The sequence below is a fragment of the Pseudorasbora parva genome, chromosome 5 (genome assembly GCF_024679245.1).
Source record: "Pseudorasbora parva isolate DD20220531a chromosome 5, ASM2467924v1, whole genome shotgun sequence".
Lineage (NCBI taxonomy): Eukaryota > Metazoa > Chordata > Actinopteri > Cypriniformes > Gobionidae > Pseudorasbora > Pseudorasbora parva.
Genome location: NC_090176.1, coordinates 39,345,214 through 39,371,542, shown reverse-complemented (window position 1 = coordinate 39,371,542; position 26,329 = coordinate 39,345,214). Strand labels below are relative to the sequence as shown.

At 37.9% G+C, this 26,329-nt stretch overlaps 1 protein-coding gene across 2 annotated transcripts in view; it reads left to right on the top strand.

Moving 5' to 3' along the window:
• adcy5 (adenylate cyclase 5) overlaps positions 1-18,203 on the top strand; it is a 120,825-nt gene extending 102,622 nt beyond the window's left edge. The window contains exons 10-21 of one of the 2 annotated variants that reach the window (XM_067444249.1): positions 815-959; positions 3,939-4,036; positions 4,352-4,439; positions 7,892-8,008; positions 8,311-8,475; positions 8,724-8,899; positions 10,115-10,135; positions 10,327-10,459; positions 11,145-11,408; positions 15,347-15,551; positions 15,741-15,865; positions 16,656-18,203. In XM_067444249.1, coding sequence (XP_067300350.1) covers positions 815-959; positions 3,939-4,036; positions 4,352-4,439; positions 7,892-8,008; positions 8,311-8,475; positions 8,724-8,899; positions 10,115-10,135; positions 10,327-10,459; positions 11,145-11,408; positions 15,347-15,551; positions 15,741-15,865; positions 16,656-16,784 — 1,666 coding nt within the window. In that variant the 3' untranslated portion in view covers positions 16,785-18,203. Of the gene's footprint in view, positions 1-799; positions 960-3,938; positions 4,037-4,351; positions 4,440-7,891; positions 8,009-8,310; positions 8,476-8,723; positions 8,900-10,114; positions 10,136-10,326; positions 10,460-11,144; positions 11,409-15,346; positions 15,552-15,740; positions 15,866-16,655 lie in introns of both variants that reach the window. The other variant, XM_067444248.1, reaches the window with a different exon arrangement.
• Positions 18,204-26,329: the final 8,126 nt, after the last annotated feature.

Here is a 26,329-nt window from a genome sequence, read left to right as displayed (position 1 = left end):
AAGGTGTCTAAAGATATTTTGGTTTCACTGTATAAGTTTTCTAGGCTGATTATAGGGAAACATTTGCAAAATATATTAAATTATGTTCAAATGGGTGAAAAGGAGTTAGTTCTGCTACAGATGTTTGTGGTTAAAAAACATTTATTTATTTGTTGCTGTTCAGTAAGTTGGAAAAACAAATAAAATGTGGGAAGAAACTAAACTACAGAAGAGATGGGGGAAGCATTGAACTTTGTAAATGATGTACGTTCCTAGTCTGCAGAAAACTGCTGAGTTCTTGGCAGAGTTTTCATGCAGGCCTACTTACTAAGAATATAAATATATTTTTATAAACAAAATATGACTAAACACATTCATATTAATAATATTAAATATAATAATAAATGAACTACCAAACACCAATAAATTAATCAACATATGCGCATAGTATGAGCGTTTCAGCACTGAAATATGCTTTTAGAAACTGGAATCCTGGCTCTCAAACCCGTTTGTTTCTGTCGGCAATTCCAAATCAGACCTTACAAACCCATTGTAAAGTTTCAAATACATTAAGTACAGGACCTATATGTGCTGATGTGATTTAGAAGTTATTGAAATGCTTAAACTTGACCGCAAGGCCTTGAACTCTTTAGCAGATGATTTGTTCTTTCTCAACATAATACTCTTAGTTTCTTGTTTTTTGTGGGTTTTGGGGTGGGTGTGGTGCTGCTACTTTTTGGTGGTCTGGCTGTATATTAAGTTAAAGAATAAGAAGGGAGGAAGAAGGTGGAAAAACTGTGTCTCGTCTTGTGTTATCTAGACATTTCATTTTCAGAAACACGCAAGAAAACCTGAACCCAGAGGATGAGGTGGATGAGTTTCTGGGCCGCGCCATTGATGCTCGGAGTATCGACCGGTTACGGTCCGAACACGTCAAGAAATTTCTGCTGACATTCCGAGAACCTGACCTGGAGAAGAAGGTATGGCTTTAATTTACGTTATACCAGCTTCAATGATAAAATAAACTGACACCACAGCTTTATTTATTAACCAATGCTAATCCACATGAAACATGAACATTTTTGTTCTATGGAATACAGAAAGGAGAAATTACACAAATACACTGCCAGGCCAAAAAAATTTCACTGTTTGGATTTAAATTGGACAATGCTTAAAGGGTTAGTTCACCCAAAAATGAAATGGATGTCTTTAATGACTCACCCTTATGTCGTTCCACACCCTTAAGACCTCCGTTCATCTTCACAACACAGTTTAAGATATTTTATATTTTAGTCCCAGAGCATATGCAGTCTATGCACACTATAATGTCCATGTCCAGAAAGCTAATAAAAACATCATCAAAGTAGTCCATATGTGACATCAGTTGGTTGATTAGAATCTCTTGAAGCATCGAAAATATATTTTGGTCCAAAAATAACAAAAACTACGATTTTATTCAGCATTGTCTTCTCTTCTGCATTTGATTCGGATCACCAATGTCAAGTGATTTCAGCAGTTTGACACGTGATCCAAACTGCTAAAATCACGTGACATTGGCGATCCGAATCATTGATCGATTCATTGATTCAGCAGTTCTTCTAACCCCAATGGTTGATGAAATTTGTAGCTTAAACAACCATGTAGGAAGACACATCATAGCCATATGACAAGGTCAAGATGCATCAGCCCCAAATTGTGGAATAATGGTTGCGAGGGAGCACTACAAATCATTTTCTCTGTAAAGTGCTTTGTAAAGTATACTCCAGCACATCCCAAAGACTTTCAATGATTTTGAGGTCTGGACTCAGAGGTGCCAAATCATGTTTGAAAATGATCTTCCAACCCTTCCAACCATTCTTTTACATTTTGAGCCTGATACATCTTGACATTGTCACTGTCAAATCAAATGGTTTTTCATGCTATTGGACAGTATAGTTTGACAGATCTGCTGATTTAAATGTATACAAGATAAAACAATCAAGACTTCTTGGGGTTTAATTGCAAATTGTGTGACTTGTGAGCATGAACTAATCATTTAGCAGATCATTAGTTAACTTTACTGCTAAAGTGTTCCTTCAATTGCATAGCAAAAATAAAGCACAGAGCCAGTCAGAAGTCTATTATGTTAGTACTGTTGTTCAGGTGGCCTAAAAGTATTCAGCAAGATGTGGCATGTGGCATTCTCAAAGATGTGGCATGCTGTAAGATGAATAGAGGCAATGAAATTCAAGGTCCAGGTTCGGAACGAGTCACAAACTGACGTCTTTAAGCCGCATTGTGATTTAAGTCATTTTATGGTGTTTTCTTTAAAGCACCACTAACCTCTCTCCCACCTCAAAGAGATGCCTAAACTTCCTCAGAAAAGATGGAGTTTTTGTGTAAGAGACTGCAAAGAAGGTGACAAAAGGGTAATGGAAGGGAAGTCTCAGCCTCTGCATTTACGTCCACCTCCTCCATCAGTAGTTGCATAAACTTTTAGAACATTGTATGCTGGTCCTTTTATACTTAAAGCTCTGATTAGACTACTCTTTCAGAGACTCGTCTCAGGTTTTTATTGGAGATAATTATTGCTTTTGTTGTCTTTCTTTGTCCAGAATGTCTAGAATTATCCTTTATAAGCTTTGTCTGAATAAATTCACTTGATGTTATTTTGTTAGATATTTTACATATCTAGTTTTTTTTTTATAAAATAAAAAATAAATAAATAAATCGTTTTCTTGTTTAAAAAGGATGCATTACATTGATCAAAAGTGGCAGTAAAGACATTTATAATGTTACAAAGATTCATGTTTTAAAGAAATGCTGTTTTTTATGAAAAATATCCTGAAAAAAATGTACCATAGTTTCTACAAAAATATGACGCAGAACAACTGTTTACAACATTAATAATAAGAAATGTTTCTTGAGCAGCAAATCAGCATATTAGAATGATTTCTGAAGGATCATGTGACACTGCAGACTGGAGTAATGATGCTGAAAATTCAGCTTTGCCAGCACAGGAATTAATTACAATTTGAATTATATTAAAATACAAAACAGCTACTTTAAATTGTAATATAATTTCACAATAATCCTGCATTTTTGGTCGAACATATGTAGCCTTTGTGTGTATGACAGACTTCTATCAAAAACGTTAAAAAAATATTGCTGAACCCAAACTTATGAATTGGCATTTATTTATTAATTTTTAGGCTGATTTGTGTTCTAGATAAGATTTTCAACTACCTAATTATTTTATTTGTATTTGTAAGAAATGTTAGTCTAGTGGTGCAGTCCTAGTTTAAGGGACAAGGGTCCCAAGATCAAATCTATAATGTTTTGGTATTTTATTTTTTAGCAACTTTAGTTAACATGGACTATTTATTTTATTTATCTTAATGTAAATGTCAGCATTTACTAATATATTATTAAAATCTAAAATTGTATTTGTTAACATTTGTTAATGGACTGTGAGCTAACATTTAAACAACAACTGTTCATTGTTCATCTATTATGTTAACAAAGATTAATAAATACTGTAACAAATGTATTGCACCTTGTTAATTTATTATTTTATAGTTATTTATTATTATCATTTATTATTATATAGTTATTTTATACATTACCTAATGATACCTTATTGTAAAGTGTTACCCTTCTTTAATAAACCAAGCAAAACTGCAACTTTATTATGCAACATTTTAAAATATTTAATTTTTCAGAGTTCCCTTTGTTGTGGTAAACCTGGGTACGTTAGAGAATTTTACAGTTGTGATTTCCAGGCCTGGATGTGTTTTAAAATGTAAAAGCTTAAAACTTTTTTAGTTATATATTATACTCTGATAAAATATTTAGCAATTAACATTAGATAATATGTATACATACACTCCCTTCTGTCAGTTAAACACTACTTTCACATGCCATTTAAACTGTTTTTGTGACCCCACTCGTTTCTCTCGTCTTTCCTCACTTTCTGTCAGTACTCCAAACAGGTAGACACCAGGTTCGGAGCATACGTAGCCTGCGCCTCCCTCGTCTTTTTATTCATCTGCTTCATTCAGATTGTCATTGTGCCGCAGTAAGTACACTACAGTTAAAAGCCTGATCCTAGCAAATGTTTTCTAATCCATTCAAACAAGCCAAGAGCTTAGAGAAGGTTTTGTCTGAATTTGAATGGGAGTGTCACGTACACAGAAGCTTTCATTCAGTTTGACTTTGTAAAGGTGAAGACTGTTATTATATACCTGAGCAGACAAAATATTTAAAGCAGGTCTCTCCTCTCAGTCAGACACAATGTTAATCATGACATATAATAATATTCAGTCTTAATGACATACAGTTATATTCTACTCACCTGGTTTCCTCTCTATACCTGTGTGTTGTTGTTTTGCAGCTCCAGGCTGATGCTTGGCTTCTATATAGTATGCCTGGTCATTTTGATGGCTGTCATGTTCATCTCAGCCATTTACTCCTGTTTCGGGGTGAGTGAAATATCGGTATTTTACACATGAAATATAGCCTGTACATGCTAATGTGTAATAATTATAATATAAATTCTATAGTAATATTGTTATTATTATTAACTAATTACATAATAAATAGTTATTAGAAATACTATTATAAATGAAAGAGATTATTAGAAATAATCGAGTTCAAACCTAGGGCAACTTTTTTGTCACTAAAGTGTAGCAAAACACAAAAACAAGCCCCAATTACATACTACATCTTAACATCCTAAACAGACCTTCATTTCTTATCACTCTCACAAACACATCATCGCTAAATCTAAGTGTTTATCAACCTTCTCCACTAAAATACCCTAAACGAGTTTGATTGATATTAGGCTTTTAGCTGCATAACTTTGAGAAGGTCTCCAGAGACAATGAGTCACACAGAGCAAAGACAGACACATAATAAAGTGCTGGCAGCTCATTTGTGCACACTGAAGTGGAACTGTCACTGCACTGCTCCATGGGGCGTCACAGGTCTTCCCTTAGAGATGCACTGGAATTAGATTCTGAACTTCCTGACCCATAAAAAGTCTTTCAGAAATGCCTATTCGACAGAATCTCTGCTTTAATGTTCAATAATTAATTTATTTTTTATTATTTTATTTCTTCAGCCATAACTAGACATGCACCGAAATGGCATTTTTGCCTGATAGAGAAAAAAGGCAGAATATATGAGCCAAAAATATAGTCAAACCAAAATGTATTCAGACACCGTCAACATTTTCTCACATTATCACAGTTTATTCACTATAGTTTAGAAAATGGTAATAAAATATGACAAATTCACCTTGATAATGTCAGATAACTTTGATAGAAAGTTATGTAATGGATTACAATCAACCAATCAACTGTCAGCTGTTAATGTATGTACACAAATTAAATAATAACAATTTAGGTCAACCCATTACTAAGAAATGCTTAATTTTGTTCAGTGTTTGGTATAAAAGGTCACATTAGCCAAAGCAAAACATGGTCAGGTTAAAATGTTGCAGCATTTTTTTTGTAACTTTGTGAGCGGCTCCACTTCCGAAGAATCACAGGTTCAAAGTGACTTTGCCGAGCAGGGAAGTTCGTACCGGCACCCGGTTTGCCCTGCTCAATGGTCCGCTCCGTGCTCTCTGCTTAGTCGCTCATGGTCTAAGTCATGTTCCTCTCAGGCTCACCGGAAAAGCAAACTCTGCTCAAATCATCTGCAAACATGACATTTCTCTGTAGAAGACTTGTTTCTGTTTGCAATAGGCCTATACTGTGCTGTAACATGGTGTGGTATAGCCATGCTGGTAAAATGATGCAATCCTCGCATTCACTGATCCACTCAAGCGTAGCAGGTATATCATTTTATCAAAATAAATCTGTTACATCTGATTGTGTTGCATAGAACTGAATGAAGAATAATATATTGATATACAGTCTTGTTCAAAATAATAGCAGTACAATGTGACTAACCAGAATAATCAAGGTTTTTAGTATATTTTTTATTGCTACGTGGCAAACAAGTTACCAGTAGGTTTAGTAGATTCTCAGAAAACAAACAAGACCCAGCATTCATGATATGCACGCTCTTAAGGCTGTGCAATTGGGCAATTAGTTGAAAGGGGTGTGTTCAAAAAAATAGCAGTGTGGCATTCAATCACTGAGGTCATCAATTTTGTGAAGAAGCAGGTGTGAATCAGGTGGCCCCTATTTAAGGATGAAGCCAACACTTGTTGAACATGCATTTGAAAGCTGAGGAAAATGGGTCGTTCAAGACATTGTTCAGAAGAACAGCGTACTTTGATTAAAAAGTTGATTAGAGAGGGGAAAACCTATAAAGAGGTGCAAAAAATGATAGGCTGTTCAGCTAAAATGATCTCCAATGCCTTAAAATGGAGAGCAAAACCAGAGAGACGTGGAAGAAAACGGAAGACAACCATCAAAATGGATAGAAGAATAACCAGAATGGCAAAGGCTCAGCCAATGATCACCTCCAGGATGATCAAAGACAGTCTGGAGTTACCTGTAAGTACTGTGACAGTTAGAAGACGTCTGTGTGAAGCTAATCTATTTTCAAGAATCCCCCGCAAAGTCCCTCTGTTAAAAAAAGTCATGTGCAGAAGAGGTTACAATTTGCCAAAGAACACATCAACTGGCCTAAAGAGAAATGGAGGAACATTTTGTGGACTGATGAGAGTAAAATTGTTCTTTTTGGGTCCAAGGGCCACAGGCAGTTTTTGTGAGACGACCCCCAAACTCTGAATTCAAGCCACAGTACACAGTGAAGACAGTGAAGCATGGAGGTGCAAGCATCATGATATGGGCATGTTTCTCCTACTATGGTGTTGGGCCTATTTATCGCATACCAGGGATCATGGATCAGTTTGCATATGTTAAAATACTTGAAGAAGTCATGTTGCCCTATGCTGAAGAGGACATGCCCTTGAAACGGTTGTTTCAACAAGACAATGACCCAAAACACACTAGTAAACGGGCAAAGTCTTGGTTCCAAACCAACAAAATTAATGTTATGGAGTGGCCAGCCCAATCTCCAGACCTTAATCCAATTGAGAACTTGTGGGGTGATATCAAAAATGCTGTTTCTGAAGCAAAACCAAGAAATGTGAATGAATTGTGGAATGTTGTTAAAGAATCATGGAGTGGAATAACAGCTGAGAGGTGCCACAAGTTGGTTGACTCCATGCCACACAGATGTCAAGCAGTTTTAAAAAACTGTGGTCATACAACTAAATATTAGTTTAGTGATTCACAGGATTGCTAAATCCCAGAAAAAAAAAATGTTTGTACAAAATAGTTTTGAGTTTGTACAGTCAAAGGTAGACACTGCTATTTTTTTGAACACACCCCTTTCAACTAATTGCCCAATTGCACAGCCTTAAGAGCGTGCATATCATGAATGCTGGGTCTTGTTTGTTTTCTGAGAATCTACTGAACCTACTGGTAACTTGTTTGCCACTTAGCAATAAAAAATATACTAAAAACCTTGATTATTCTGGTTAGTCACATTGTACTGCTATTATTTTGAACAAGACTGTATTTAATATTATTTTAAAATATTTTCTGTTACTTTAAACAAAAGTGAATATTAATTTTTTAATATTCAGAATCAATACAATTATTGAATTTAATTTAAAAGTCTGATATCAAGTAATTTCGGTGCATGCCTAGCCATTACTCCAGTCTTCAGTGTCACACAATTCTTCAGAAATCATTCTTATATGCAGTTGTGCTGTTTTTTTCTTCTTCTTCTTTGGTTTTGGAAACCGCCATTTTTTTCAAGTCGAAAAGAAGAGTAGAAAGAAAACCACAGCTCTTTTATTTAAGCAATTTTTGTTTATTTTCATCATGTGACAGCAAAACATTTTCAGATACTGTGGCGTTACCTCTAATAAGAAACTCAAATCATGTTTCTTTCTTTCTATTGACAGTTTTTCCCTGTGCCTCTGCAAACTCTGTCTAAAAGGATTGTTCAGTCCCGGCTCAACAGCACCCTGGTGGGGGTTTTTACAATCGTCCTGGTCTTTCTCTCCGCTTTCATTAACATTGTGAGTCCCACAAGTCTTAACCTCAAAATTCTGTGCGTTATCACCTTTGATATTTAGCCATATAGCCATACAACTAACTCTTAACCTGTCACGATATTTAAAGACTTACAGGACCTGAGGCACCAAACAGAATTGCAAAAAGAAAAATCTTTATTTTGGCAATCATGTAAAGTGTTGATAGTGACACAGAAATCATCTGCTTTTGAGTAATTCACTTTTGACATTGAAAAGTTTGTTTGTAAAGTGATAATAATAATGTTACAAATGTGTTCATCCGAGAAACAATTTTATCCGTCCTTTAGTTCACCTGCAGTACAGATGACCTGAAGACGTGTTTAGGGCAGGAGTTTAACGTCACCCCCAGAGATGTTAACGCTTGCCATGTGCGCAGCTCTTCCTTCAACTACTCCCTCTGGTCTCAGGACAGCCTGTGCAACAGCTCGTCACCCACCTGCAATTTCCCAGAGGTGTGGCAATATTCTCAGATCAGCTCAGTTTTGTAACTTTTGATCAGCTCGAAACCAGCCACAGTACCATGTTCCAAAAAAACAGCTTTAAACTGGATTTTCCTGCAATTATATGTTTTTGCATTTATTTTTCAAGGGTCTCATTTTAGGCATTGCTCTGAAATGCTTGCCTTTTGATCAATCATTCATGAAATAAGTGGAAGGGAAATGATAGATTAATGTCTGAGTGTTTTTCTCTTCTTCTGCAGTACTTCTCATCATGTGTGCTGCTCAGTTTGCTGGCCTGCTCAGTGTTCCTACAGGTCAGCAGTATTGGTAAACTCATCCTCATGCTCTTCATCGAGATCCTGTATGTGCTTATCATGGAGGTGCCTGAGGTCAGCCTGTTTGACAACGTGGACCTTCTGGTCATGGCCAATGCCATGTGAGTATCTCGATTTTAGCCAAGTAGCACATTTTCTTTGATGAACATCATCATCCCTCTTATAAAAAAATTATAAAGAAATTATTTATTTTGCTTTATTTTAAATATTGGTATTTTTTAAGTATGAGTGGTTATTTCTTCCGAATTCTTTTTTTTTTTTTTTTTTTTCTATATCAAAGTTGTAACTGAAAATAATATAAACTATTGTTCGAAAGTTTGGAGCCGGTACGATTTTTCAGTGAGTTCGAAAAAAGTATCTTATGAATTTATTTGATAAAAACATATAGTAAAAATCGTAATATTGAGATATCACTATTAAACATAGCTGTTTTCTATTTGAATATACAGTATTTTAAATTGTAATTTATTACTGTGATGGCAAAGCTGAATGTTTAGCAGCCAACAGTGTCACGTGATCCTTCAGAAATCCTTCTAATAGAGTGGTGCAGGTATGACGTCACTTTGTAGGCCTACCGGCAGTTAGCATCACACCGGTTCGCTTGAGAAAAAACCATTAGGATTTTCCCACAGGCTTCTGGATTATTGCTAAAAACAAGCTCTGTGATCAAGAAAAGTGTATGACACTTGCATGTTTTGTCCATAAAGATAATTATTATAGATAAACACAACTTGGATTTGAATTCTATGAATTTTGAAATCTATATGCAGCTGGCAGAAGTAAAAAGCTGAAGGTAGGCTATAAACGAACGGCACCACGTGCAGCACATTCAACGTCACCCTCACTAAGCTTCTGACAGCTCTTTGAGTTTTTACTTAAAACCTTTTTCTCAGAACATTTGAGTTAGTATAGCTTATAAGAGCACAATTATAAGCATAAAGAGACTGTAAAAGCAGAGTGAGGTTACCTGCTCGGCATGATGATGTTTAATCTGCCTCTGTAGTCCCCGCGTTTTCAAGACACGTAACAGCGTCAAAAAAATCACGAGTGGGTTAGTATTGATGTATTTTATGTCTTAGGATAAAACGTGAACCATTAGACCTTATTTCAGCTATTTAACCAAAATCCCAATTGACTTCGGAAGGATGGAACTGTAAGTGCTACAATTGCCAAATGTCAAACCTGCATCACTCTATGCTGATTTGCTGCTTAAGTAACACAGGATTTGGCTTATATCAGTTGTACTATCTGAAGATAAAGTTTTGACAGTTGTGTTTCATCCTTCTTATACATTTGCTTTTTCTTTGTATTCACAGAGAGTATATTAATGGAACAAGGTAAGATAAAATGGAAATAGAAACCCTGATCTGAAAGAAATGCCGGTGTGCATGTTGATTTTTGTATTGCATGCCTATGAAGATTGCTGTTACCATTGAAGTAAATCGAATGTGTGACCATGTAGCCACATCATATATCATCATGCAGTTAAGTGTGTAATTGTTGACACTCAGTTCTGTGTGTGTTGTAGCTGTGTGACAGACATGCGGGTTCCTCTAAAGATCATGACTCCAGTAGTCATCACGGTATTTGTGCTAGCGCTCTACCTTCATGCACAGCAGGTGGAGTCCACTGCCAGACTGGACTTTCTCTGGAAGTTACAGGTGTGTTTAGACATTGTAATTGTACAGATATCTTGTGAAAAGCTGTTAAATACAAATTGCTGTGCCTCCTGTTCTGTCAAATCATTTTGTCGAATATATTTTGTTCTCAATGTTTGTTCTTAAACATTTTGTTGTAGCTTACACTGCTGTTCAAAAGTTTGAACTGAAGTTGAAAGAAACTAATATTTTTAGTCAGTAAGGTTGTTTCAAATTGTGACAGTGAAGACTTTTAGATTGTTACCAAGCAGCACAACTGTTTTCAACTGGGATAACAATAAGAAATGCTTCTCAAACCAGCATATTAGACTGATATCTGAAGACTGTTTTATGGCTGATAAAAATCCTGCTTTGCCATCACAGGAATTAATCTCATTTTAAAATATATTCAAAAAGAAAACTTTTATTAAATTGTAAAAATATTTCACAATATTACTGGTTTTATATAATTAATCCAATAAATGCAGTCTTGGTGAGCATAACAGTCTTCTTTTAAAAACATATTTAATTAATTTTGCCTTTGAGTGTTATAGAAACAAATAGTCTGATGATGTGAATTCAGCATCATTTTGCCAAGTTAATTGCAGTCACTTTGGTGAAACAAAAATGCAGTGTTTAACTAGTTATTTGCACTACCTTTCTTTTTTGTTATTTGTAGCTTCATCCTCTATTTGTATTGTATTTATAGGCTACAGAGGAGAAGGAGGAGATGGAGGAACTTCAGGCCTACAACCGTCGGCTTCTCCACAACATCTTGCCTAAAGATGTGGCTGCACACTTTCTGGCGCGTGAGCGGCGGAATGACGAACTGTATTATCAGTCGTGCGAATGTGTGGCTGTCATGTTTGCCTCTATCAGCAATTTCTCCGAGTTCTATGTGGAACTGGAGGCCAATAATGAAGGTGTGGAGTGCTTGAGACTGCTCAATGAGATCATCGCTGACTTTGATGAGGTACAGCAATTTTTGACAAACCTCCAGACTTTCAAGATTCTTTCACACTACTTTTGAGTGTCTTTCTTATTGTAAATCTTATTTGCAAAAGTTGCAGTTGGTGTTTGAAAGACTAATGCTCATGAATCAGATCTTCCAAATTGTTTGCTTTTGTTTACTAACTTTTGTTTACCAAATTTTTTACTAATACTATTGTAATTATATATATATATATATATATATATATATATATATATATATATATATATATATATTTACACACACACACACACACACATACACCGACCAGTCATAAATAAATGAATATTGGGAGCACAGACTTTTTTCTAGTTCACACTTGTAGTTCGGTTCGTTTGGTCCGGACCAAAAAACAAAAACAAACATAATAGTCCTGGTCCGCTTAGCGTTCACACGGGCATTTTTAACAGCGAACCTAAAGTTACAGAACCAAATTGGCACAGGGAGACGCTCACAACCTGATTGGTCGGTTTATATGACGTAGGAGCTCGTTTACCGAACATGCAAAACAATGCTGTGTGCGGATTACACGCGCGGGCATTTTATGCGTGTACATATGGCATTATTTTTTACCAGAGAACCCATGAAGAGCTCGTGAAATGTTCACAACATTCAAAACAACGCTGTGTGCTGGATTAAACGCGATCATTTTATGCGTGTACACATGGCATTATTTTTTACCAGAGAACTCATGAAGAGCTCATGAAATGTTCAAAACAACGCTGTGTGCTGGATTAAACGCGATCATTTTATGCGTGTAACACATATGGCATTATTTTTTACCAGAGAACTCATGAAGAGCTCATGAAATGTTCACAACATTCAAAACAACGCTGTGTGCTGGATTAAACACGATCATTTTATGCGTGTAACACATATGGCATTATTTTTTACCAGAGAACTCATGAAGAGCTCATGAAATGTTCAAAACAACGCTGTGTGCTGGATTAAACGCGATCATTTTATGCGTGTACATGTGGCATTATTTTTACCCGCTGAGAACTCATGAAGAGCTCATAAAATGTTCAAAACAGCAGCAGGATTTCCTCCGTTGTGCAGAACAGAGACGGCCGTTCTGTCGTCTGTACCTGCTAAAATGGGCAACACAGGAACTTTGATGAGAAGAGCCAGGTATGCTTTTTGTGTGTTTTTTCTAGCATTTTCGAAACATGCTCGTCAGACCAAATATTGATGAGGCTCTTCCTCGTTGCTCTACGTTTGCCCTCTAACGTTAAAGTTACTCATTTTGGATAACGTACACCGATCTTTCCGCGTCATCAAATCAGCTGCATTATGCGTGGCATCTTGTGACATTACGTCCGGTTTTTGGTCCGTTTGCATGTCTTTGGTCCGTGTTGCGTTCATATATCAATCGAACCGCACCAGAGTTCGTTTGGAAGTGGACCGAGACCCATCTTTTTAGGGTGCTTTCACACCTGCCTCATTTAGTTCGGTTGAATCGTACTAGAGTTCGTTTCCCTCTTTGGTGCGGTTCGTTTGGTCAGGTCTGAAAGCAGCAATCGCACTCGGGTGCGCACCAAAAGCACACCAAACAAGCGTACCGAGACCTCCTTGAAGAGGTGGTCTCGGTACGCTTTCAAACGAACTCTGGAGCGGTTTGTTTGTGGTGAGAACGTGATCCGACCTCGAACAGAACCAACTGCAAAAGTACTGATCATTTTTGGACTGAACCAGCTGCCGTAGTTAGCTGCGCTGACATTGTGTGCATGATATTATTACCTGATAGATCGTTGGCAATATTTTCGGAAGATGGAAGCATGTCAAGAGTTAATAATTAATGCACGCCTCCTCTTGAAGTGACGAGCGATGCGCGCTCGCCGTCTGCAGTGCATTAGAACGTTGTTTTCATGTCGCATCCGCGCTTCATTATAGAAATGTTTTGTTTGCATACTGTGGTAAATACACACCATGTAGTAGATTATGGCCAGGGACAAAACTGGCCCGCGTAGTCGTCTCTCCATAGTGTTATTATAGTTTGCTGGCTTTGCCTCTCCTGTTGGAATTTTCCCACATGTAAATTCTGACCAATCGAAAAGCAGTTTAGGAAATACGCCATGGCCAATAAGTGATGTGGATGTTGTCACATGCCTGCGTTTTGGTTCGTTTCAACTGGTTCGGACCAAAGCAATCAGTCTGGTTTGAAAAGGAACCAAAATATCTGAAAAATGCAACAATGTATAATTGTTTGCCCTTGGTTCGGACCAAATGAACCGAACTAGAGATGTGAAAGCACCCTTAGCGGTCTCGGTCCGCTTGTTTGGTGCGCACCAGGGTTCAGATGGCAGCATTCACATATGTTCAAATGAACCGCACTAACCGAGCAACCGCACCAGGGTTCGTTTTAATCGAACCAAACATGACAAGTGTGAACGCACCCTTAAGTTTGGTTTCATTTTAACGAAGACCCATGGCAGATTATTGCTGAAGCCAAAAAAGTTTAAAAAGTGAAACCAAAAAGTAATAGAGGTTAAGTTTATGAAAATTATTTATAAATAATATTCTATTTTTCTAATATTCTAAACCTTAAAAATTCTATTCTAACCTGAAAAAATTGTGCCACCTAGTAAAAAATAGTCAAAATTACATTTTTGAAGCCTTATCAACAGAATGAAAGCCTATGAAAAAAGATTGCATCATTTTTAAATGGTCCTGGGCTTAAAAATTGCAGTTTTAATGGGTTTCAATGGGGGTCATTTTTGTCCAAACTGTGATAAGAGGAACTATGTTTTGTACCTAGTGCAAAATATATTTTTTAAGAAAATGGGGGAGAAAAAATACAATTTCAGTAGATATACACACCTGTGTATTTTTAAAATGTATGTAGTTAACATTAACACAAAATACATGCAAAATGATCAAAAAAGCTAAATTGAAAAAGACAAAAATTTCCATAAGGATGCACAAAGGTTAATAAAGAAATCTGTCTAGTCTTCTGTCCAAACATACCGCGTCATCTTTAATGAATCATCGACTTACGTACGCCAGGTGACCTGTAAATGCAGAAAAACATGTAGGAAACCTATTTTTCAAACTGCCTGAAAATCTGCAAATCCACCACATGTGACCGGTCAAACAGACGAGCTACTGTAGCTCAACTGGTCAAGAAGTTAATGATGGTTCTGATAGAAAGGTTTGTATGGGGCTGCATATTCACAGACTATTCAGGGTTCCCATGCTGACCCCTGTCCACCACCAAATGTACCAACAGTGAGCATCAGAACAGGACTACGGAGCAATGGAAGGTGACCTGGTCTGATGAATCATATTTTCTTTTACTTTTATCACTCTGATGCCCGGGCACATTTGCGTTGCTTACCTGGGGAACACATGGCACCAGGATGCACTATGGGAAGAAGGCAAGCTGGCGGAGGCAGTGTGATGCTTCGGGTAATGTTCTGCTAGGAAACCTTGGGTCCTTCCATCCATGTGGATGCTACTTTGACATGAACCACCAACCTAAGCATTGTTGGAGGCCATGTCCACCCTTTCTAGTGGACTACATGCCTCGACAAGTCAGGGTTGTTTTGGCTGCAAAAGGGGGACCAACACAATATTAGGACGGTGGTCATTATGTTATGCCTATGTGTGTGTGTGTGTATGTGTGTGTGTGTATGTACATATATATAGGACATATATAGAAAAACAGTTGAAAACAACCCGTGATTATTTTAACTAGCAAAAGGGTTATTATTTTACCCCTTGATTGTTTTAATTTTTGCAATAAATATTTTAATTTACTTTGCAACAGTTGGTCTTTGTTTCAAATTAGAATTGTGTGTGTGAAACCGGACCTGCATCTTCACGTCTTTCCTAAACTGTTTCTTTTCATAGAAATGTAGACGTTTAATATGCCTGATCATTCTTAGTTGGAAGTATTCACCTTTTTACTTTTCTTGCAGATCATTAGTGAGGATCAGTTTCGTCAACTAGAAAAGATCAAAACCATTGGCAGCACCTACATGGCTGCGTCTGGGCTTAATGACTCCACTTATGATAAAGTAGGAAGGTCACACATTCGCGCCCTTGCCGACTACGCCATGCGCCTCATGGTCCAAATGAAGGACATCAATGAGCACTCTTTTAATAACTTCAAAATGAAGATCGGTAAGGCTTTGGCTTAGCCACCCTAAAATAACCGATACATTTGACCAATCAGCTGCCTAATCTGTCTTTTTAACCTTTAAAAAAATGCTAAATTTCTTTAGGATTTAAATATTCTGTCAGTCAGTGACTTTCAGAGTGACCCATATATTTTACTGTTGTAAAATGTACAAAAATTATATCACCTTGTAGGTCTCAACATGGGTCCCGTCGTGGCTGGTGTCATAGGGGCACGTAAACCGCAATATGACATATGGGGGAATACTGTGAATGTAGCCAGCCGTATGGACAGCACTGGGGTACCTGAAAGAATACAGGTGAGATGTGGTCTTGCTCTCTGTGATTGTCCAGATCAAATTACTCATAAGATATCCTATGCTTGCTACTACTATAGTGTCCACATGTATGTCCACAATGAGTGATTGAAAATCTAAATTAAATTTGGAAATATATACAATGAAAATATTTAAAGTTGGAAGTTGCAATAGTCTTTTCTTTTTCTTTTTTGTGGCGTAAATCTGTGTGAAACGGCTTCTTGAACAAGAAAACATGTCATGCAGGACTGTTGGATCATTGTGGTTTGCTATTGCTGTGATCTCCTGCAAGTGACAGGTTGTCCCGCCCTCGTGCCAGTTAACACATCATCAGAGAAGAGATGTTGTTCAAAGAGGGAGGGGAAGTTATTTTGAATAAAGACTATGAGGGCACATGAGCACATAATAATATAATTATAATAAATACTGCAATATTCCATTAAAAAAAAAGAATTGTCCATTTGGATTTCATGGTGACTTTAAACAAAACGAATTAGTGCTGATGTTTTACATTTTTAATTCAAATATTCACTCTCAAATTTTTAGGAATAATATAATTTTAAATGAATAATTTATGTCGTAATATATTTATATTATAAATATAATTTATAAAGAATGTGTTTCATCATATAAAATAATTTGTTTAATTATTAATATTAAATTGTTAAAAAATGCAGACAGAGGCATTTTTTACAAGTGGTCTCAAATGTGTGGATCTGTAAATCTGATTTGCTTTACAAGCTTTCCTGTCCATCATAAATGCTTATATGCTCTTAATTTCTCTCTGTATCAGGTCACAACCGACCTCTACCAGGTTCTCAGCTCATATAACTACACACTGGAGTACAGAGGAGTAGTGAAGGTGAAGGGCAAAGGAGAAATGATGACCTACTTCCTAAACGGAGGACCCAACAGCAGTTAACACTCAGCATCTGATATTCAGAACATTTTTGAGATGATACTGGGGAGGAGACGCTGTGGTCTGGGCCAGCCAGGCTGTTGACGGGCATCCTCCTGGACCAATCACAATAGGATGCGTTTGGAAAGCCAGTCTAAGAGTGGCCTCTTTGCACACTGAGACTTCCTATAGGATTACCGGAGGGCTTTGCTCCCTTTATTTAAGGTATGGAACAGCTCAGAAAGACGTTCAACCTCAGAGACCAAAGAAACAAAGGAATCTCAAGGCATACAAAGCAGTTCTCCCTGTCTTATATTTCTTATATTGCCAAGAGATGCACTGCATTCTCTGCACCTGGCTTTGGCTCTCTCAGGTGTGGCGGGACTGCAATCTTACTTCACCGACTGGTCCTGGTGGCTCAAAATCAAAACTGCATGAAAACACTGAAGCCAATATACCTGTAAAACACACGTTTTATGTGTATATGATTCATCAGTGTATGTAAAGACTAAAGTTCTGTTCAAACAGTCCTGTTGCGCTTTACACTGTCTAGGTGATGTCGCAAAAGGTAGAGATATCACAATCAGCTAATATATGGTAGAAGGCCATAGTGAGCACAGCAGCTTTACAGACCCTCTACGGTTCCTCGAACTTTGCTGCAGCGACTGTGGTTGTTACTGGTAGGAGAGCTAGTATTGACAGTGTTACCTCCGAGCGATCTAGAGTTGAGAATTAAGCCCCGTTCACGCTGCCAGCCACTTGAAACGACTCAAAGTCATTCATTTTCAGTGCCGAGTTGTGGCCAGGTCTAACAATGCAACAACGTTCAGAGCATCTTCATTTAGGAACTGTAGTTGATTGTCAGCTTGACTAAAGTTTGTCCTTGTAGTCAGCTATTTTATGTGTATCTTACCATGTGCAGGGACAGTATTAAATACTGATGCGTATATCACAATTAAGTGTGTGTGTGTGGACCCAAATAGCCTAGCGTTTGTGTTTTCAGTACAGATAAATGGTATTCCACATTGACAAAGAGCACATAATGATTCTCGCTCACCTTTAATGCACTGTTAAAACTTATATACAATGATTTCTTTACAGAATGTTCATTTAAGCAGCATAAGCTTATTTGATGTTAACAAGAGATGAAGTGGAACAAAAAAACAACCATGCAACGAGAAAGTTTCTGGTGGCATGAACGTGGCTTGAGATTTCAACTTTGTGTTCCAAACTAAAATTTCATTCACAAAACTGCACATACACACACTTGTCTACACTGAAGACACTATTGAAGACAGAGGAAAATGGCCAAAGGTGGCTGTTTTCGTATTTTTAACATTTTATATTTTGACTCCAAAAGCCAAACTGTCAAAGCTATTTTAGATTATATATTTTGTACATTAATATATTAAAATGTCTATAAACACCATAAACACCAATGTTATATATATATATATATATATATATATATATTATATACACACAAATACATCTAATGGAATGCTACAGTCGTGCACATTTAAACAGGGAGATTTAGTGTCTGCAAATGATCAGTCACCCTTTTTTGTCGCTGCATCCATTTAAATAAAATCAGTAGCTAGCCTTGTAACCAAGTAAGGAGAATATGTTTGGCCTTTCTCCAAAAAGGGTTTCTGTATCCTGTCAAGTAAACTACAATGTAATTATGAGTATTAAATGGATTTGTAGGATGAGAAATGGCAATTGATTGTTTCAGAACAGCCACAGTCGTTTAAAGCTTGGCAAACACATCTGCAAATATTGATTTTAGCCTTGCGTTTATGGTGAGTGGGACGACGAGTTTGGATCCTCTAGGGATGTTTCCGTTATGCCACAAATATTCACCATTTTGCACTGCAGCTCGACCAGCATTCCCTTCCCTCTCAGTTCAGTGTGATGGTACGACCCAATGAATGTCCATTTTCTCCAATGAGGCCTTTGTATATGAAGAATTTGAGTTTGTACACAAACTTATGGGTAGTCCATTTTTTTTGTTGCTTTACCTGTTTAAGATATTCAGTCTATACAGAGAGAATTATGATATAATGTGTTGAGAAAATCAGCATTTTATTGAAAGTGTTATGAAATAGTAAAATATATTTGGTCCTGTTCTAGTTTCTAAAAACTTGGACTCAGCTGGGCTTCCAGAGTCACTTCTTCAGTCTTTATTTCCCACAAGGAAATTAGTGCCATTTTCATGCCAGCAAATTTAAAATAAAATATATGGTTGAATGTTTTTTGTATTTAGTCATCATGAAGCATATAGTATGGCCTTTAAATTACAATGCAGGTGCAATATGAATTCCTGAGTTAAAGGTGAAGTGTGTAATTTCTGTGCAGTTATTGGACACGCACCTTTTCTACCATTGGTTAAATTATAAGTTAGTCCAGTCGTAAACTCACGCCATTGGCTGAGCCAGTGTTGTGTCGTCAGTCTGGTCGGGATTCTCACAGCGTTTTGACAACGCAACAGAAGAAAGTATTGATTATCACAGTTTTAACTTATCTCTGCATATTGGGAGGAAAGAGTATTTTAACATAAAACATTTAGGAACTTCAGCTTTAATTCACTTGTGTTTGCCATCCAAATGAAAGCACTGAGGTAAGAGATGTCAAGTAAATACCACATTTCTATCCTGCTGAGTACTGGCATTACTATTCCAGTGGAGCTTCATCGTGGGTTGCTTATATGTCATGTCAAAACTCAATGCTGTTTTGTTTTTTTTGTTTTTGTTTTTTTTACATCAAATTAAACTATTATAACATTAAACTCATTCTGAAACCATGTAGTTATGATTATTACAATTATGATGTTTGCAAAGCAGCACACTACTGCAATTAGGTTCAATTTTGAAATCACTTAAAGGAATAGATCACCCAAGAGTGAAAATTATTTAATTTAGCCAAACTCATGGGATTCGAAGTGTCTTTATTTATTTTTTCTGGAAAATAAATGTTTGGTCTATAGTGATACTGAAGTAATTAAATGGAATGTGAGCTGAAGGTATACCGTGCATCCGGAAAGTATTCACAGCGCTTCACTTTTTCCACATTTGTCTTTCAACACCCTTATTCCAAAATGGATTAAATTCATTATTTTCCTCAAAATTCCCCACAATGACACAGTGAAAGAAGTTTGTTTTAAATCTTTGCAAATGTATTAAAAAATGTATAAAATAATCACATGTACATAAGTATTCACAACCTTTCCTCAATACTTTGTTAAAGCACCTTTGGCACCAATTAAAGCCTCAAGAGTTTGAGTATAATGCTACAAGCTTGGCACATATTTTTGGGCATATTCTCTCATTCTTTGCAGGACCTCTCAAGCTCCATTAGGTTGGATGGGGAGTGTTGTTGCACAGCCATTTTCTGATCTCTCCAGAGATGTTCAATCAGGTTCAAGTATGGGCTCTGGCTAGGCCAATCAAGGACATTACAGAGTTGTCCCTTAGCCACTCCCTTTGTTATATCGGCTGTCTGCTTAGAGTTATTTGTCCTGTTGGAAGATTAACCTTTCCCCCAGTCTGAGGTCCAGAGTACTTTGGAGCAGGTTCGCATCAAGGATATCTCTGTACATTGCTGCGTTCCTCTTTCCCTCGATCCTGACTATTCTCCCAGTTTCTGCCACTGAAAAACATCCCCACAGCATGATGCTGCCACCACCATGCTTTGGTCACCATGCCTTATTGGTGGAGTGCTGCAGATATGGTTGTTCTTCTGGAAGGTTCACCTCTCTCCATAGTGAAAGGTTAGACCTCTTTCAGAGTGACCATCAGGTTCTTGATCACCTCCCTGACTAATGCCCTTCTCCCCCATCACTCATTTAGGCCGGGCGGCCTGCTCTAGTAAGAGTTCCAAACCTCTTCCATTTACGGATGGATGATTGAGGCCACTGTGCTCGGTGCACGGTGTGTATGCTAAACTAAATTTTCCACAGGTGGATTCCAATCAAGTTGTAGAAACATCTCAAGGATGATCAGTAAAAAAACAGGATGCACCTGAGCTCAATTTTGAGCATTATGGTAAAGGCTGTGAATACTTATGTACATTGGATTTTTTTTCTCTCTCTCTTCTCAAAGATAAGATTTGCATACTATACTGTGATTGGCTCTTTCTTTTGATGTCTAAGCATTTATAATCGCATTCAAGAGAGATTTCATACTTGGTTCAAATTCTCCCCACTGGACTGTGTCAGATTTTATTATTTTGGCATCTGTCTATCCGAAATCGTCCCCTACACCTATTTGAGGGGCAGCGGAAGCCATAGTCCCTGAATTAATTCCTGCGTCTCACCAGGAGATGGCACTCGCAGCTGAATCGTCCATCCACCCATTTTCCAAACTGTGCTGGTACAGCGTAATGGTGCGTTCAAGTCCTCATGGGATGTTCGTATTTACGAGGTGAGAAGTTGTGCTTATGACATCATGTGCGTTCAAGTCTCTTTGGTTGGAGCAAAATGGTGGTGTACCTTCTTTTAATGAATTTCACAAAATAACTGCAAGGTTTGTTAACTCTGCTTATAGGAAATGAAGAATAATGTGCATCAGGTGACTTTCAATCTTTTATTTTTTGAATTAATCTATGAAGCCACTGTAAACTGTATTGTTATATATTAGGCTTATTATTATATTACAATGCTTACTTTGTTGTAAAAGACAAGCCTGACAGTGTCAATGCTAAATACCCATTATAGTCAACTACAGACGTTGCATTCATTGATTCCGCCATGTTTCTCAATGACACGCCCCCAACTCGTACAGATCGGGGCTTGAAAATCCCGACCTTCCCACTGGTATGTGCGACTTCGTGGTGGCGTTCATGTGCGTTCAACTCGTAATACGATCAAATATGACTTGAACGCACCATTATATTATGTAATTATATTATGTTATATTATGTATATTACATTATATTATGTATATTACATAATATCATATGCTGGTATAAATTATTAAATTGCTTAATTATGGTCTATACACACGTTAGTTTCCATGGCAGAGTTCAGATAAATGTTTTCACTACTACTGGAGCTGCCAGTTTGCTATGTTTCAAATATTATTAATCTGCAAGCACAAACTGCAAAAGCGGTAGCCCTTCAGGTGCATGTCAATGTCCGAGTTCATTCACTCGTTTTCATTCACTCATTCAAGTGGACATTAGTGGAGTAATATAGGGAATTATGAAAGGGTATATTATAGGCCTATGGGGCAAATTCGAAAACTCAGGCAGCTGACTCGTTGCCTTGCTGCCTCATCAGACAATGACTCTACAGGCAGCGTTTTGTGCATGAAGGCACCTGCCGAAACTAATTTCGAACAGAGTTCTAAGGCAGTGTAACAGTTTAATGATCTACATCAAAATAGAGAGAGCTTTGGTGAGAACTAATCATATTTAATTACTAGGCTACAGTGGTGATTTCTCACTAGAAATGACATCGGAAGTGTAATATGTTGGTAAAAAAAACGTAAATTTACATACAAACTGACCCGCAAACAACTTCTGGACGCCCCCCAGCTCAACTGTCACTGAATGGAAAGCACTGGATTGTGGGATATCAAAGGCAGCGAAGGATACATGTATGCAGCCTTCCAAAATCGATCAGATGAAGGTCTCTCGGGAGACAGGAAGTGTACCTCCGAAGGCAGCATTTTCCAGGTTTCGGATGCATTTGAAAACCTAGGCAGCTGACTCGTTGCCTCTGCCTTATGAGACAATAACTTGTAAGTTACCTTACAAAACTAATTTCGGACAGACTTCAAAGGCAGTGCAACAGTTTAATGATCTACAGCAAAATAGGTCGAGCTTTGGTGAGAACAAAACACATTTTTAATTAGTACATTAGTAATTTCTCGCTAGAAATGACATCAGAAGTGGAAAATATTGGTAAAAAACATACATTTGAAGCAAACAACAGATTCGGACCTATGATTCGGAGGTTGCTTGATGCCTTCCTGCATGTCAGTGTTCGGGTTAATTCACTCGTTTTCATTCACTCATTCAACTGGACAAGTGGAGTATAGGGAATAATTGAAAAAACCTGTGCAGCATCCTAGTTTGCCTACTTATACTACGTCCTAAAAGTATGTACTCTTTTTGTGAAGAAAAGGTATATACTTTTGAGCATAGATATCCATAATAAAGGCTAGATGTCTCGTGCGTGCTGTTGGCCAATGGAGGTCACCGTCCAACTTGCGGCCATCTTGTCACAGGCAGCTCGCTCACTTGTAACAGTGTGTTTTAATGGTGCATGCACTTTTAAATAGCCATAACTTGCTCAATTTTCAACCGATTTTCAAACTGTTTCGTTTGTTATAAACGTCAGAGATGTAGTTATGAAACTACATACTTATGAATAATTATTACCATGGACTTCAATATGAAAGTAACATTGAACAGAACAGATAGGTGCAATAAAAAAGGGATATATGTTAAATCAATATATAGGATACTAAAACTATCGTCATCCGACATGATGTTGGGATGTTCCGCTTCTCGGCTGCGCCGCTGTTCCGTCCTGCATTGCGGCCGTGGAGCGGCTTGGACTTCTGCGCCGACCACGGTGTGTCCACAGAAGTGCCCGGAAAAATGTTCTGCCTTCTGCATGGTGCTGCGGCGATCCCCATCGTTTGAATCGTCATGAAGACCCATCATCTGGTATTCAGCGTTCATGCCTCGACGATGTCATCAGGACACTGCCGCTGGGAGAAATTTAAAACATGGAGTGGACCAGGGTGTGCTGCGGAGCTAACAGAGACTTCCACCATCATCTGTTTTCTGTTCACCATCAGCTCTGTTTCTGTTCACCATCAGCTTTGTTTCTGTTCACCATCAGCTGTTTTCTGTTCACCATCAGCTCTGTTTCTGTTCACCATCAGCTCTGTTTCTGTTCTGCTTTCTGTGTTGGTTGATTGTTTGTAGTATTCTATATTTTTACTTGTTATTCATTTTTTTTGTTCCCCCCCCCCCCCCCCCCTTTGTTGCACTTTGAGATTCTTCGGAATGAAAAGTGCATTATAAATAAAATCTATTATTATTATTAAAACTGTGTGTATATAGGATACTAAAACTGTAAAAGTGCACGTAAGTTACACCCTTTATCTAAACTTCTCTACTTAACTGTCTGACTCGCACATCCGTCATGCTTGTAGTTTTTTAACACTTTTTATCCGCGTTTGTAGTTCTAATCGAATCCTCGTCCAACTCGCAATGGGTTGTGGGCTTGTGGGCAATATCAGCCGTTAGAGTCCGAGTGCACATCGATAAGTACTTCGAATTCGGACCGGAAAAAGTAAACTATCCGGGAATCTTTGGAATACTCTTTTCAACATACCACGATTTGGGACATACTAATTCTATTTTCGAATACTATTTAGGATGGATAGTATGCTAATTGGGACGCGAACTCAAACCGCGGTGCGTTTGCGTCATCAACGCAGCAAATGTTTACCCCGTTGCTTGGTTACGACGGCGCAGGAGAAGGCGGCAAAATGCATAGCGTTGCTCACGTCACTTTTATATTTTAGTTTTTGTTTCCAAAGCTTAAGTACATAAATGTACTGTAAATGCTCCAAACTTCTAAAGGATGCTGAAGGCGAGCAGAAATAACGTACTCTTACTTGCAGCAACGTCATTCAGGAAAGTGAGTAAAAACACATTTGATCAAATCTTTATGTAATTAATAGCGGAGGTTCGGTTGCAATGTGAGGCGATTCACGTGAATGTAAAAACAAGGACTCGCTCACTTGCTCGGGAGGAAGAAAAGTAACATGCGCATGCGTTCTAGTTCAACAAAACACTGAAATGATTACATTGGATGTTATGCTTATTTGCGCATAAGCGAATGCAATCATTCTAGTCTCCTCAAAAGAGTCCCTTTGCATGCACGCAGCAGAAAGCCGACGCACATAAGTTACAGGTCCTTCTAAAAAAAATTAGCATATCTGATAAAAGTTCATTATTTTCCATAATGTAATGATAAAAAAATAAACTTTCATATATTTTAGATTCATTGCACACCAACTGAAATATTTCAGGTCTTTTATTGTTTTAATACTGATGATTTTGGCATACAGCTCATGAAAACCCAGTCCCATCTAAAAAAATTCGCATATTTCATCCGACCAATCAAATAAAAGTAAATGGTAAATGGACTGCATTTATATAGCGCTTTCAACAGACCCTATGGGCATCCAAAGCGCTTTACATTTTGCCTCGCATTCACCCATACACCGACGGGCGACGGCGCTTTTTCCACTGCCGCCCAAAAAGTGTTTTTAATACAAGAAATATAAACCTTCAAATAATTATGCTCAGTTATGCACTCAATACTTGGTTCTGAATCCTTTTGCAGAAATGACTGCTTCAATACAGCGTGGCATGGAGGCAATCAGCCTGTGGCACTGCTGAGGTGTTATTGGAGGCCCAGGATGCTTCGATAGCGGCCTTAAAGGGTAACTAAACCCTAGAACAACTTTTTTTAGTTAATGATCTGCAAGAATGGAGCTTTATTATTATTGTTTATTGAGTCGAGTAAATGTTTTGACAGTTGGGTTTAAAGTGTTTAAATTCTATAATATATGGTGTAAAAACGTCTTAGTGCTGCCCTCTTAAGGTTGAACCAGGATGGACCAGGATGCTTCGATAGCGGCCTTAAGCTCATCCAGAGTGTTGGGTCTTGCGTCTTTCAACTTTCTCTTCACAATATCCCACAGATTCTCTATGGGGTTCAGGTCAGGAGAGTTGGCAGGCCAATTGAGCACAGTAATACCATAGTCAGTAAACCATTTACCAGTGGTTTTGGCACTGTGAGCAGGTGCCAGGTCGTGCTGAAAAACAAAATCTTCATCTCCATAAAGCTTTTCAGCAGATGGAAGCATAAAGTGCTCCAAAATCTCCTGATAGCTAGCTGCATTGACCCTGCCCTTGATAAAACACAGTGGACCAACACCAGCAGCTGACATGGCACCCCAGACCATCACTGACTGTGGGTACTTGACACTGGACTTCAGGCATTTTGGCATTTCCTTCTCCCCAGTCTTCCTCCAGACTCTGGCTACTTGATTTCCGAATGACATGCAAAATTTGCTTTCATCCGAAAAAAAGTACTTTGGACCACTGAGTAACAGTCCAGTGCTGCTTCTCTGTAGCCCAAAGTGGCTTGACCTGGGGAATGCGGCACCTGGAGCCCATTTCCTGCACACGCCTGTGCACGGTGGCTCTGGATGTTTCTACTCCATACTCAGTCCACTGTTTCCGCAGGTCCCCCGAGGTCTGGAATCTGTCCTTCTCCACAATCTTCCTCAGGGTCCGGTCACCTCTTCTCGTTGTGCAGCGTTTTTTTGCCACACTTTTTCCTTCCCACAGACTTCCCACTGAGGTGCCTTGATACAGCACTATGGGAACAGCCTATTCGTTCAGAAATTTCTTTCTGTGTCTTATGGAAAATAATGAACTTTTATCACATATGCTAATTTTTTGAGAAGGACCTGTACAGTAAACCCAAGTGTCATTTACTCAGCTGTGCATAATTATGGAAGCTTGTTAATACA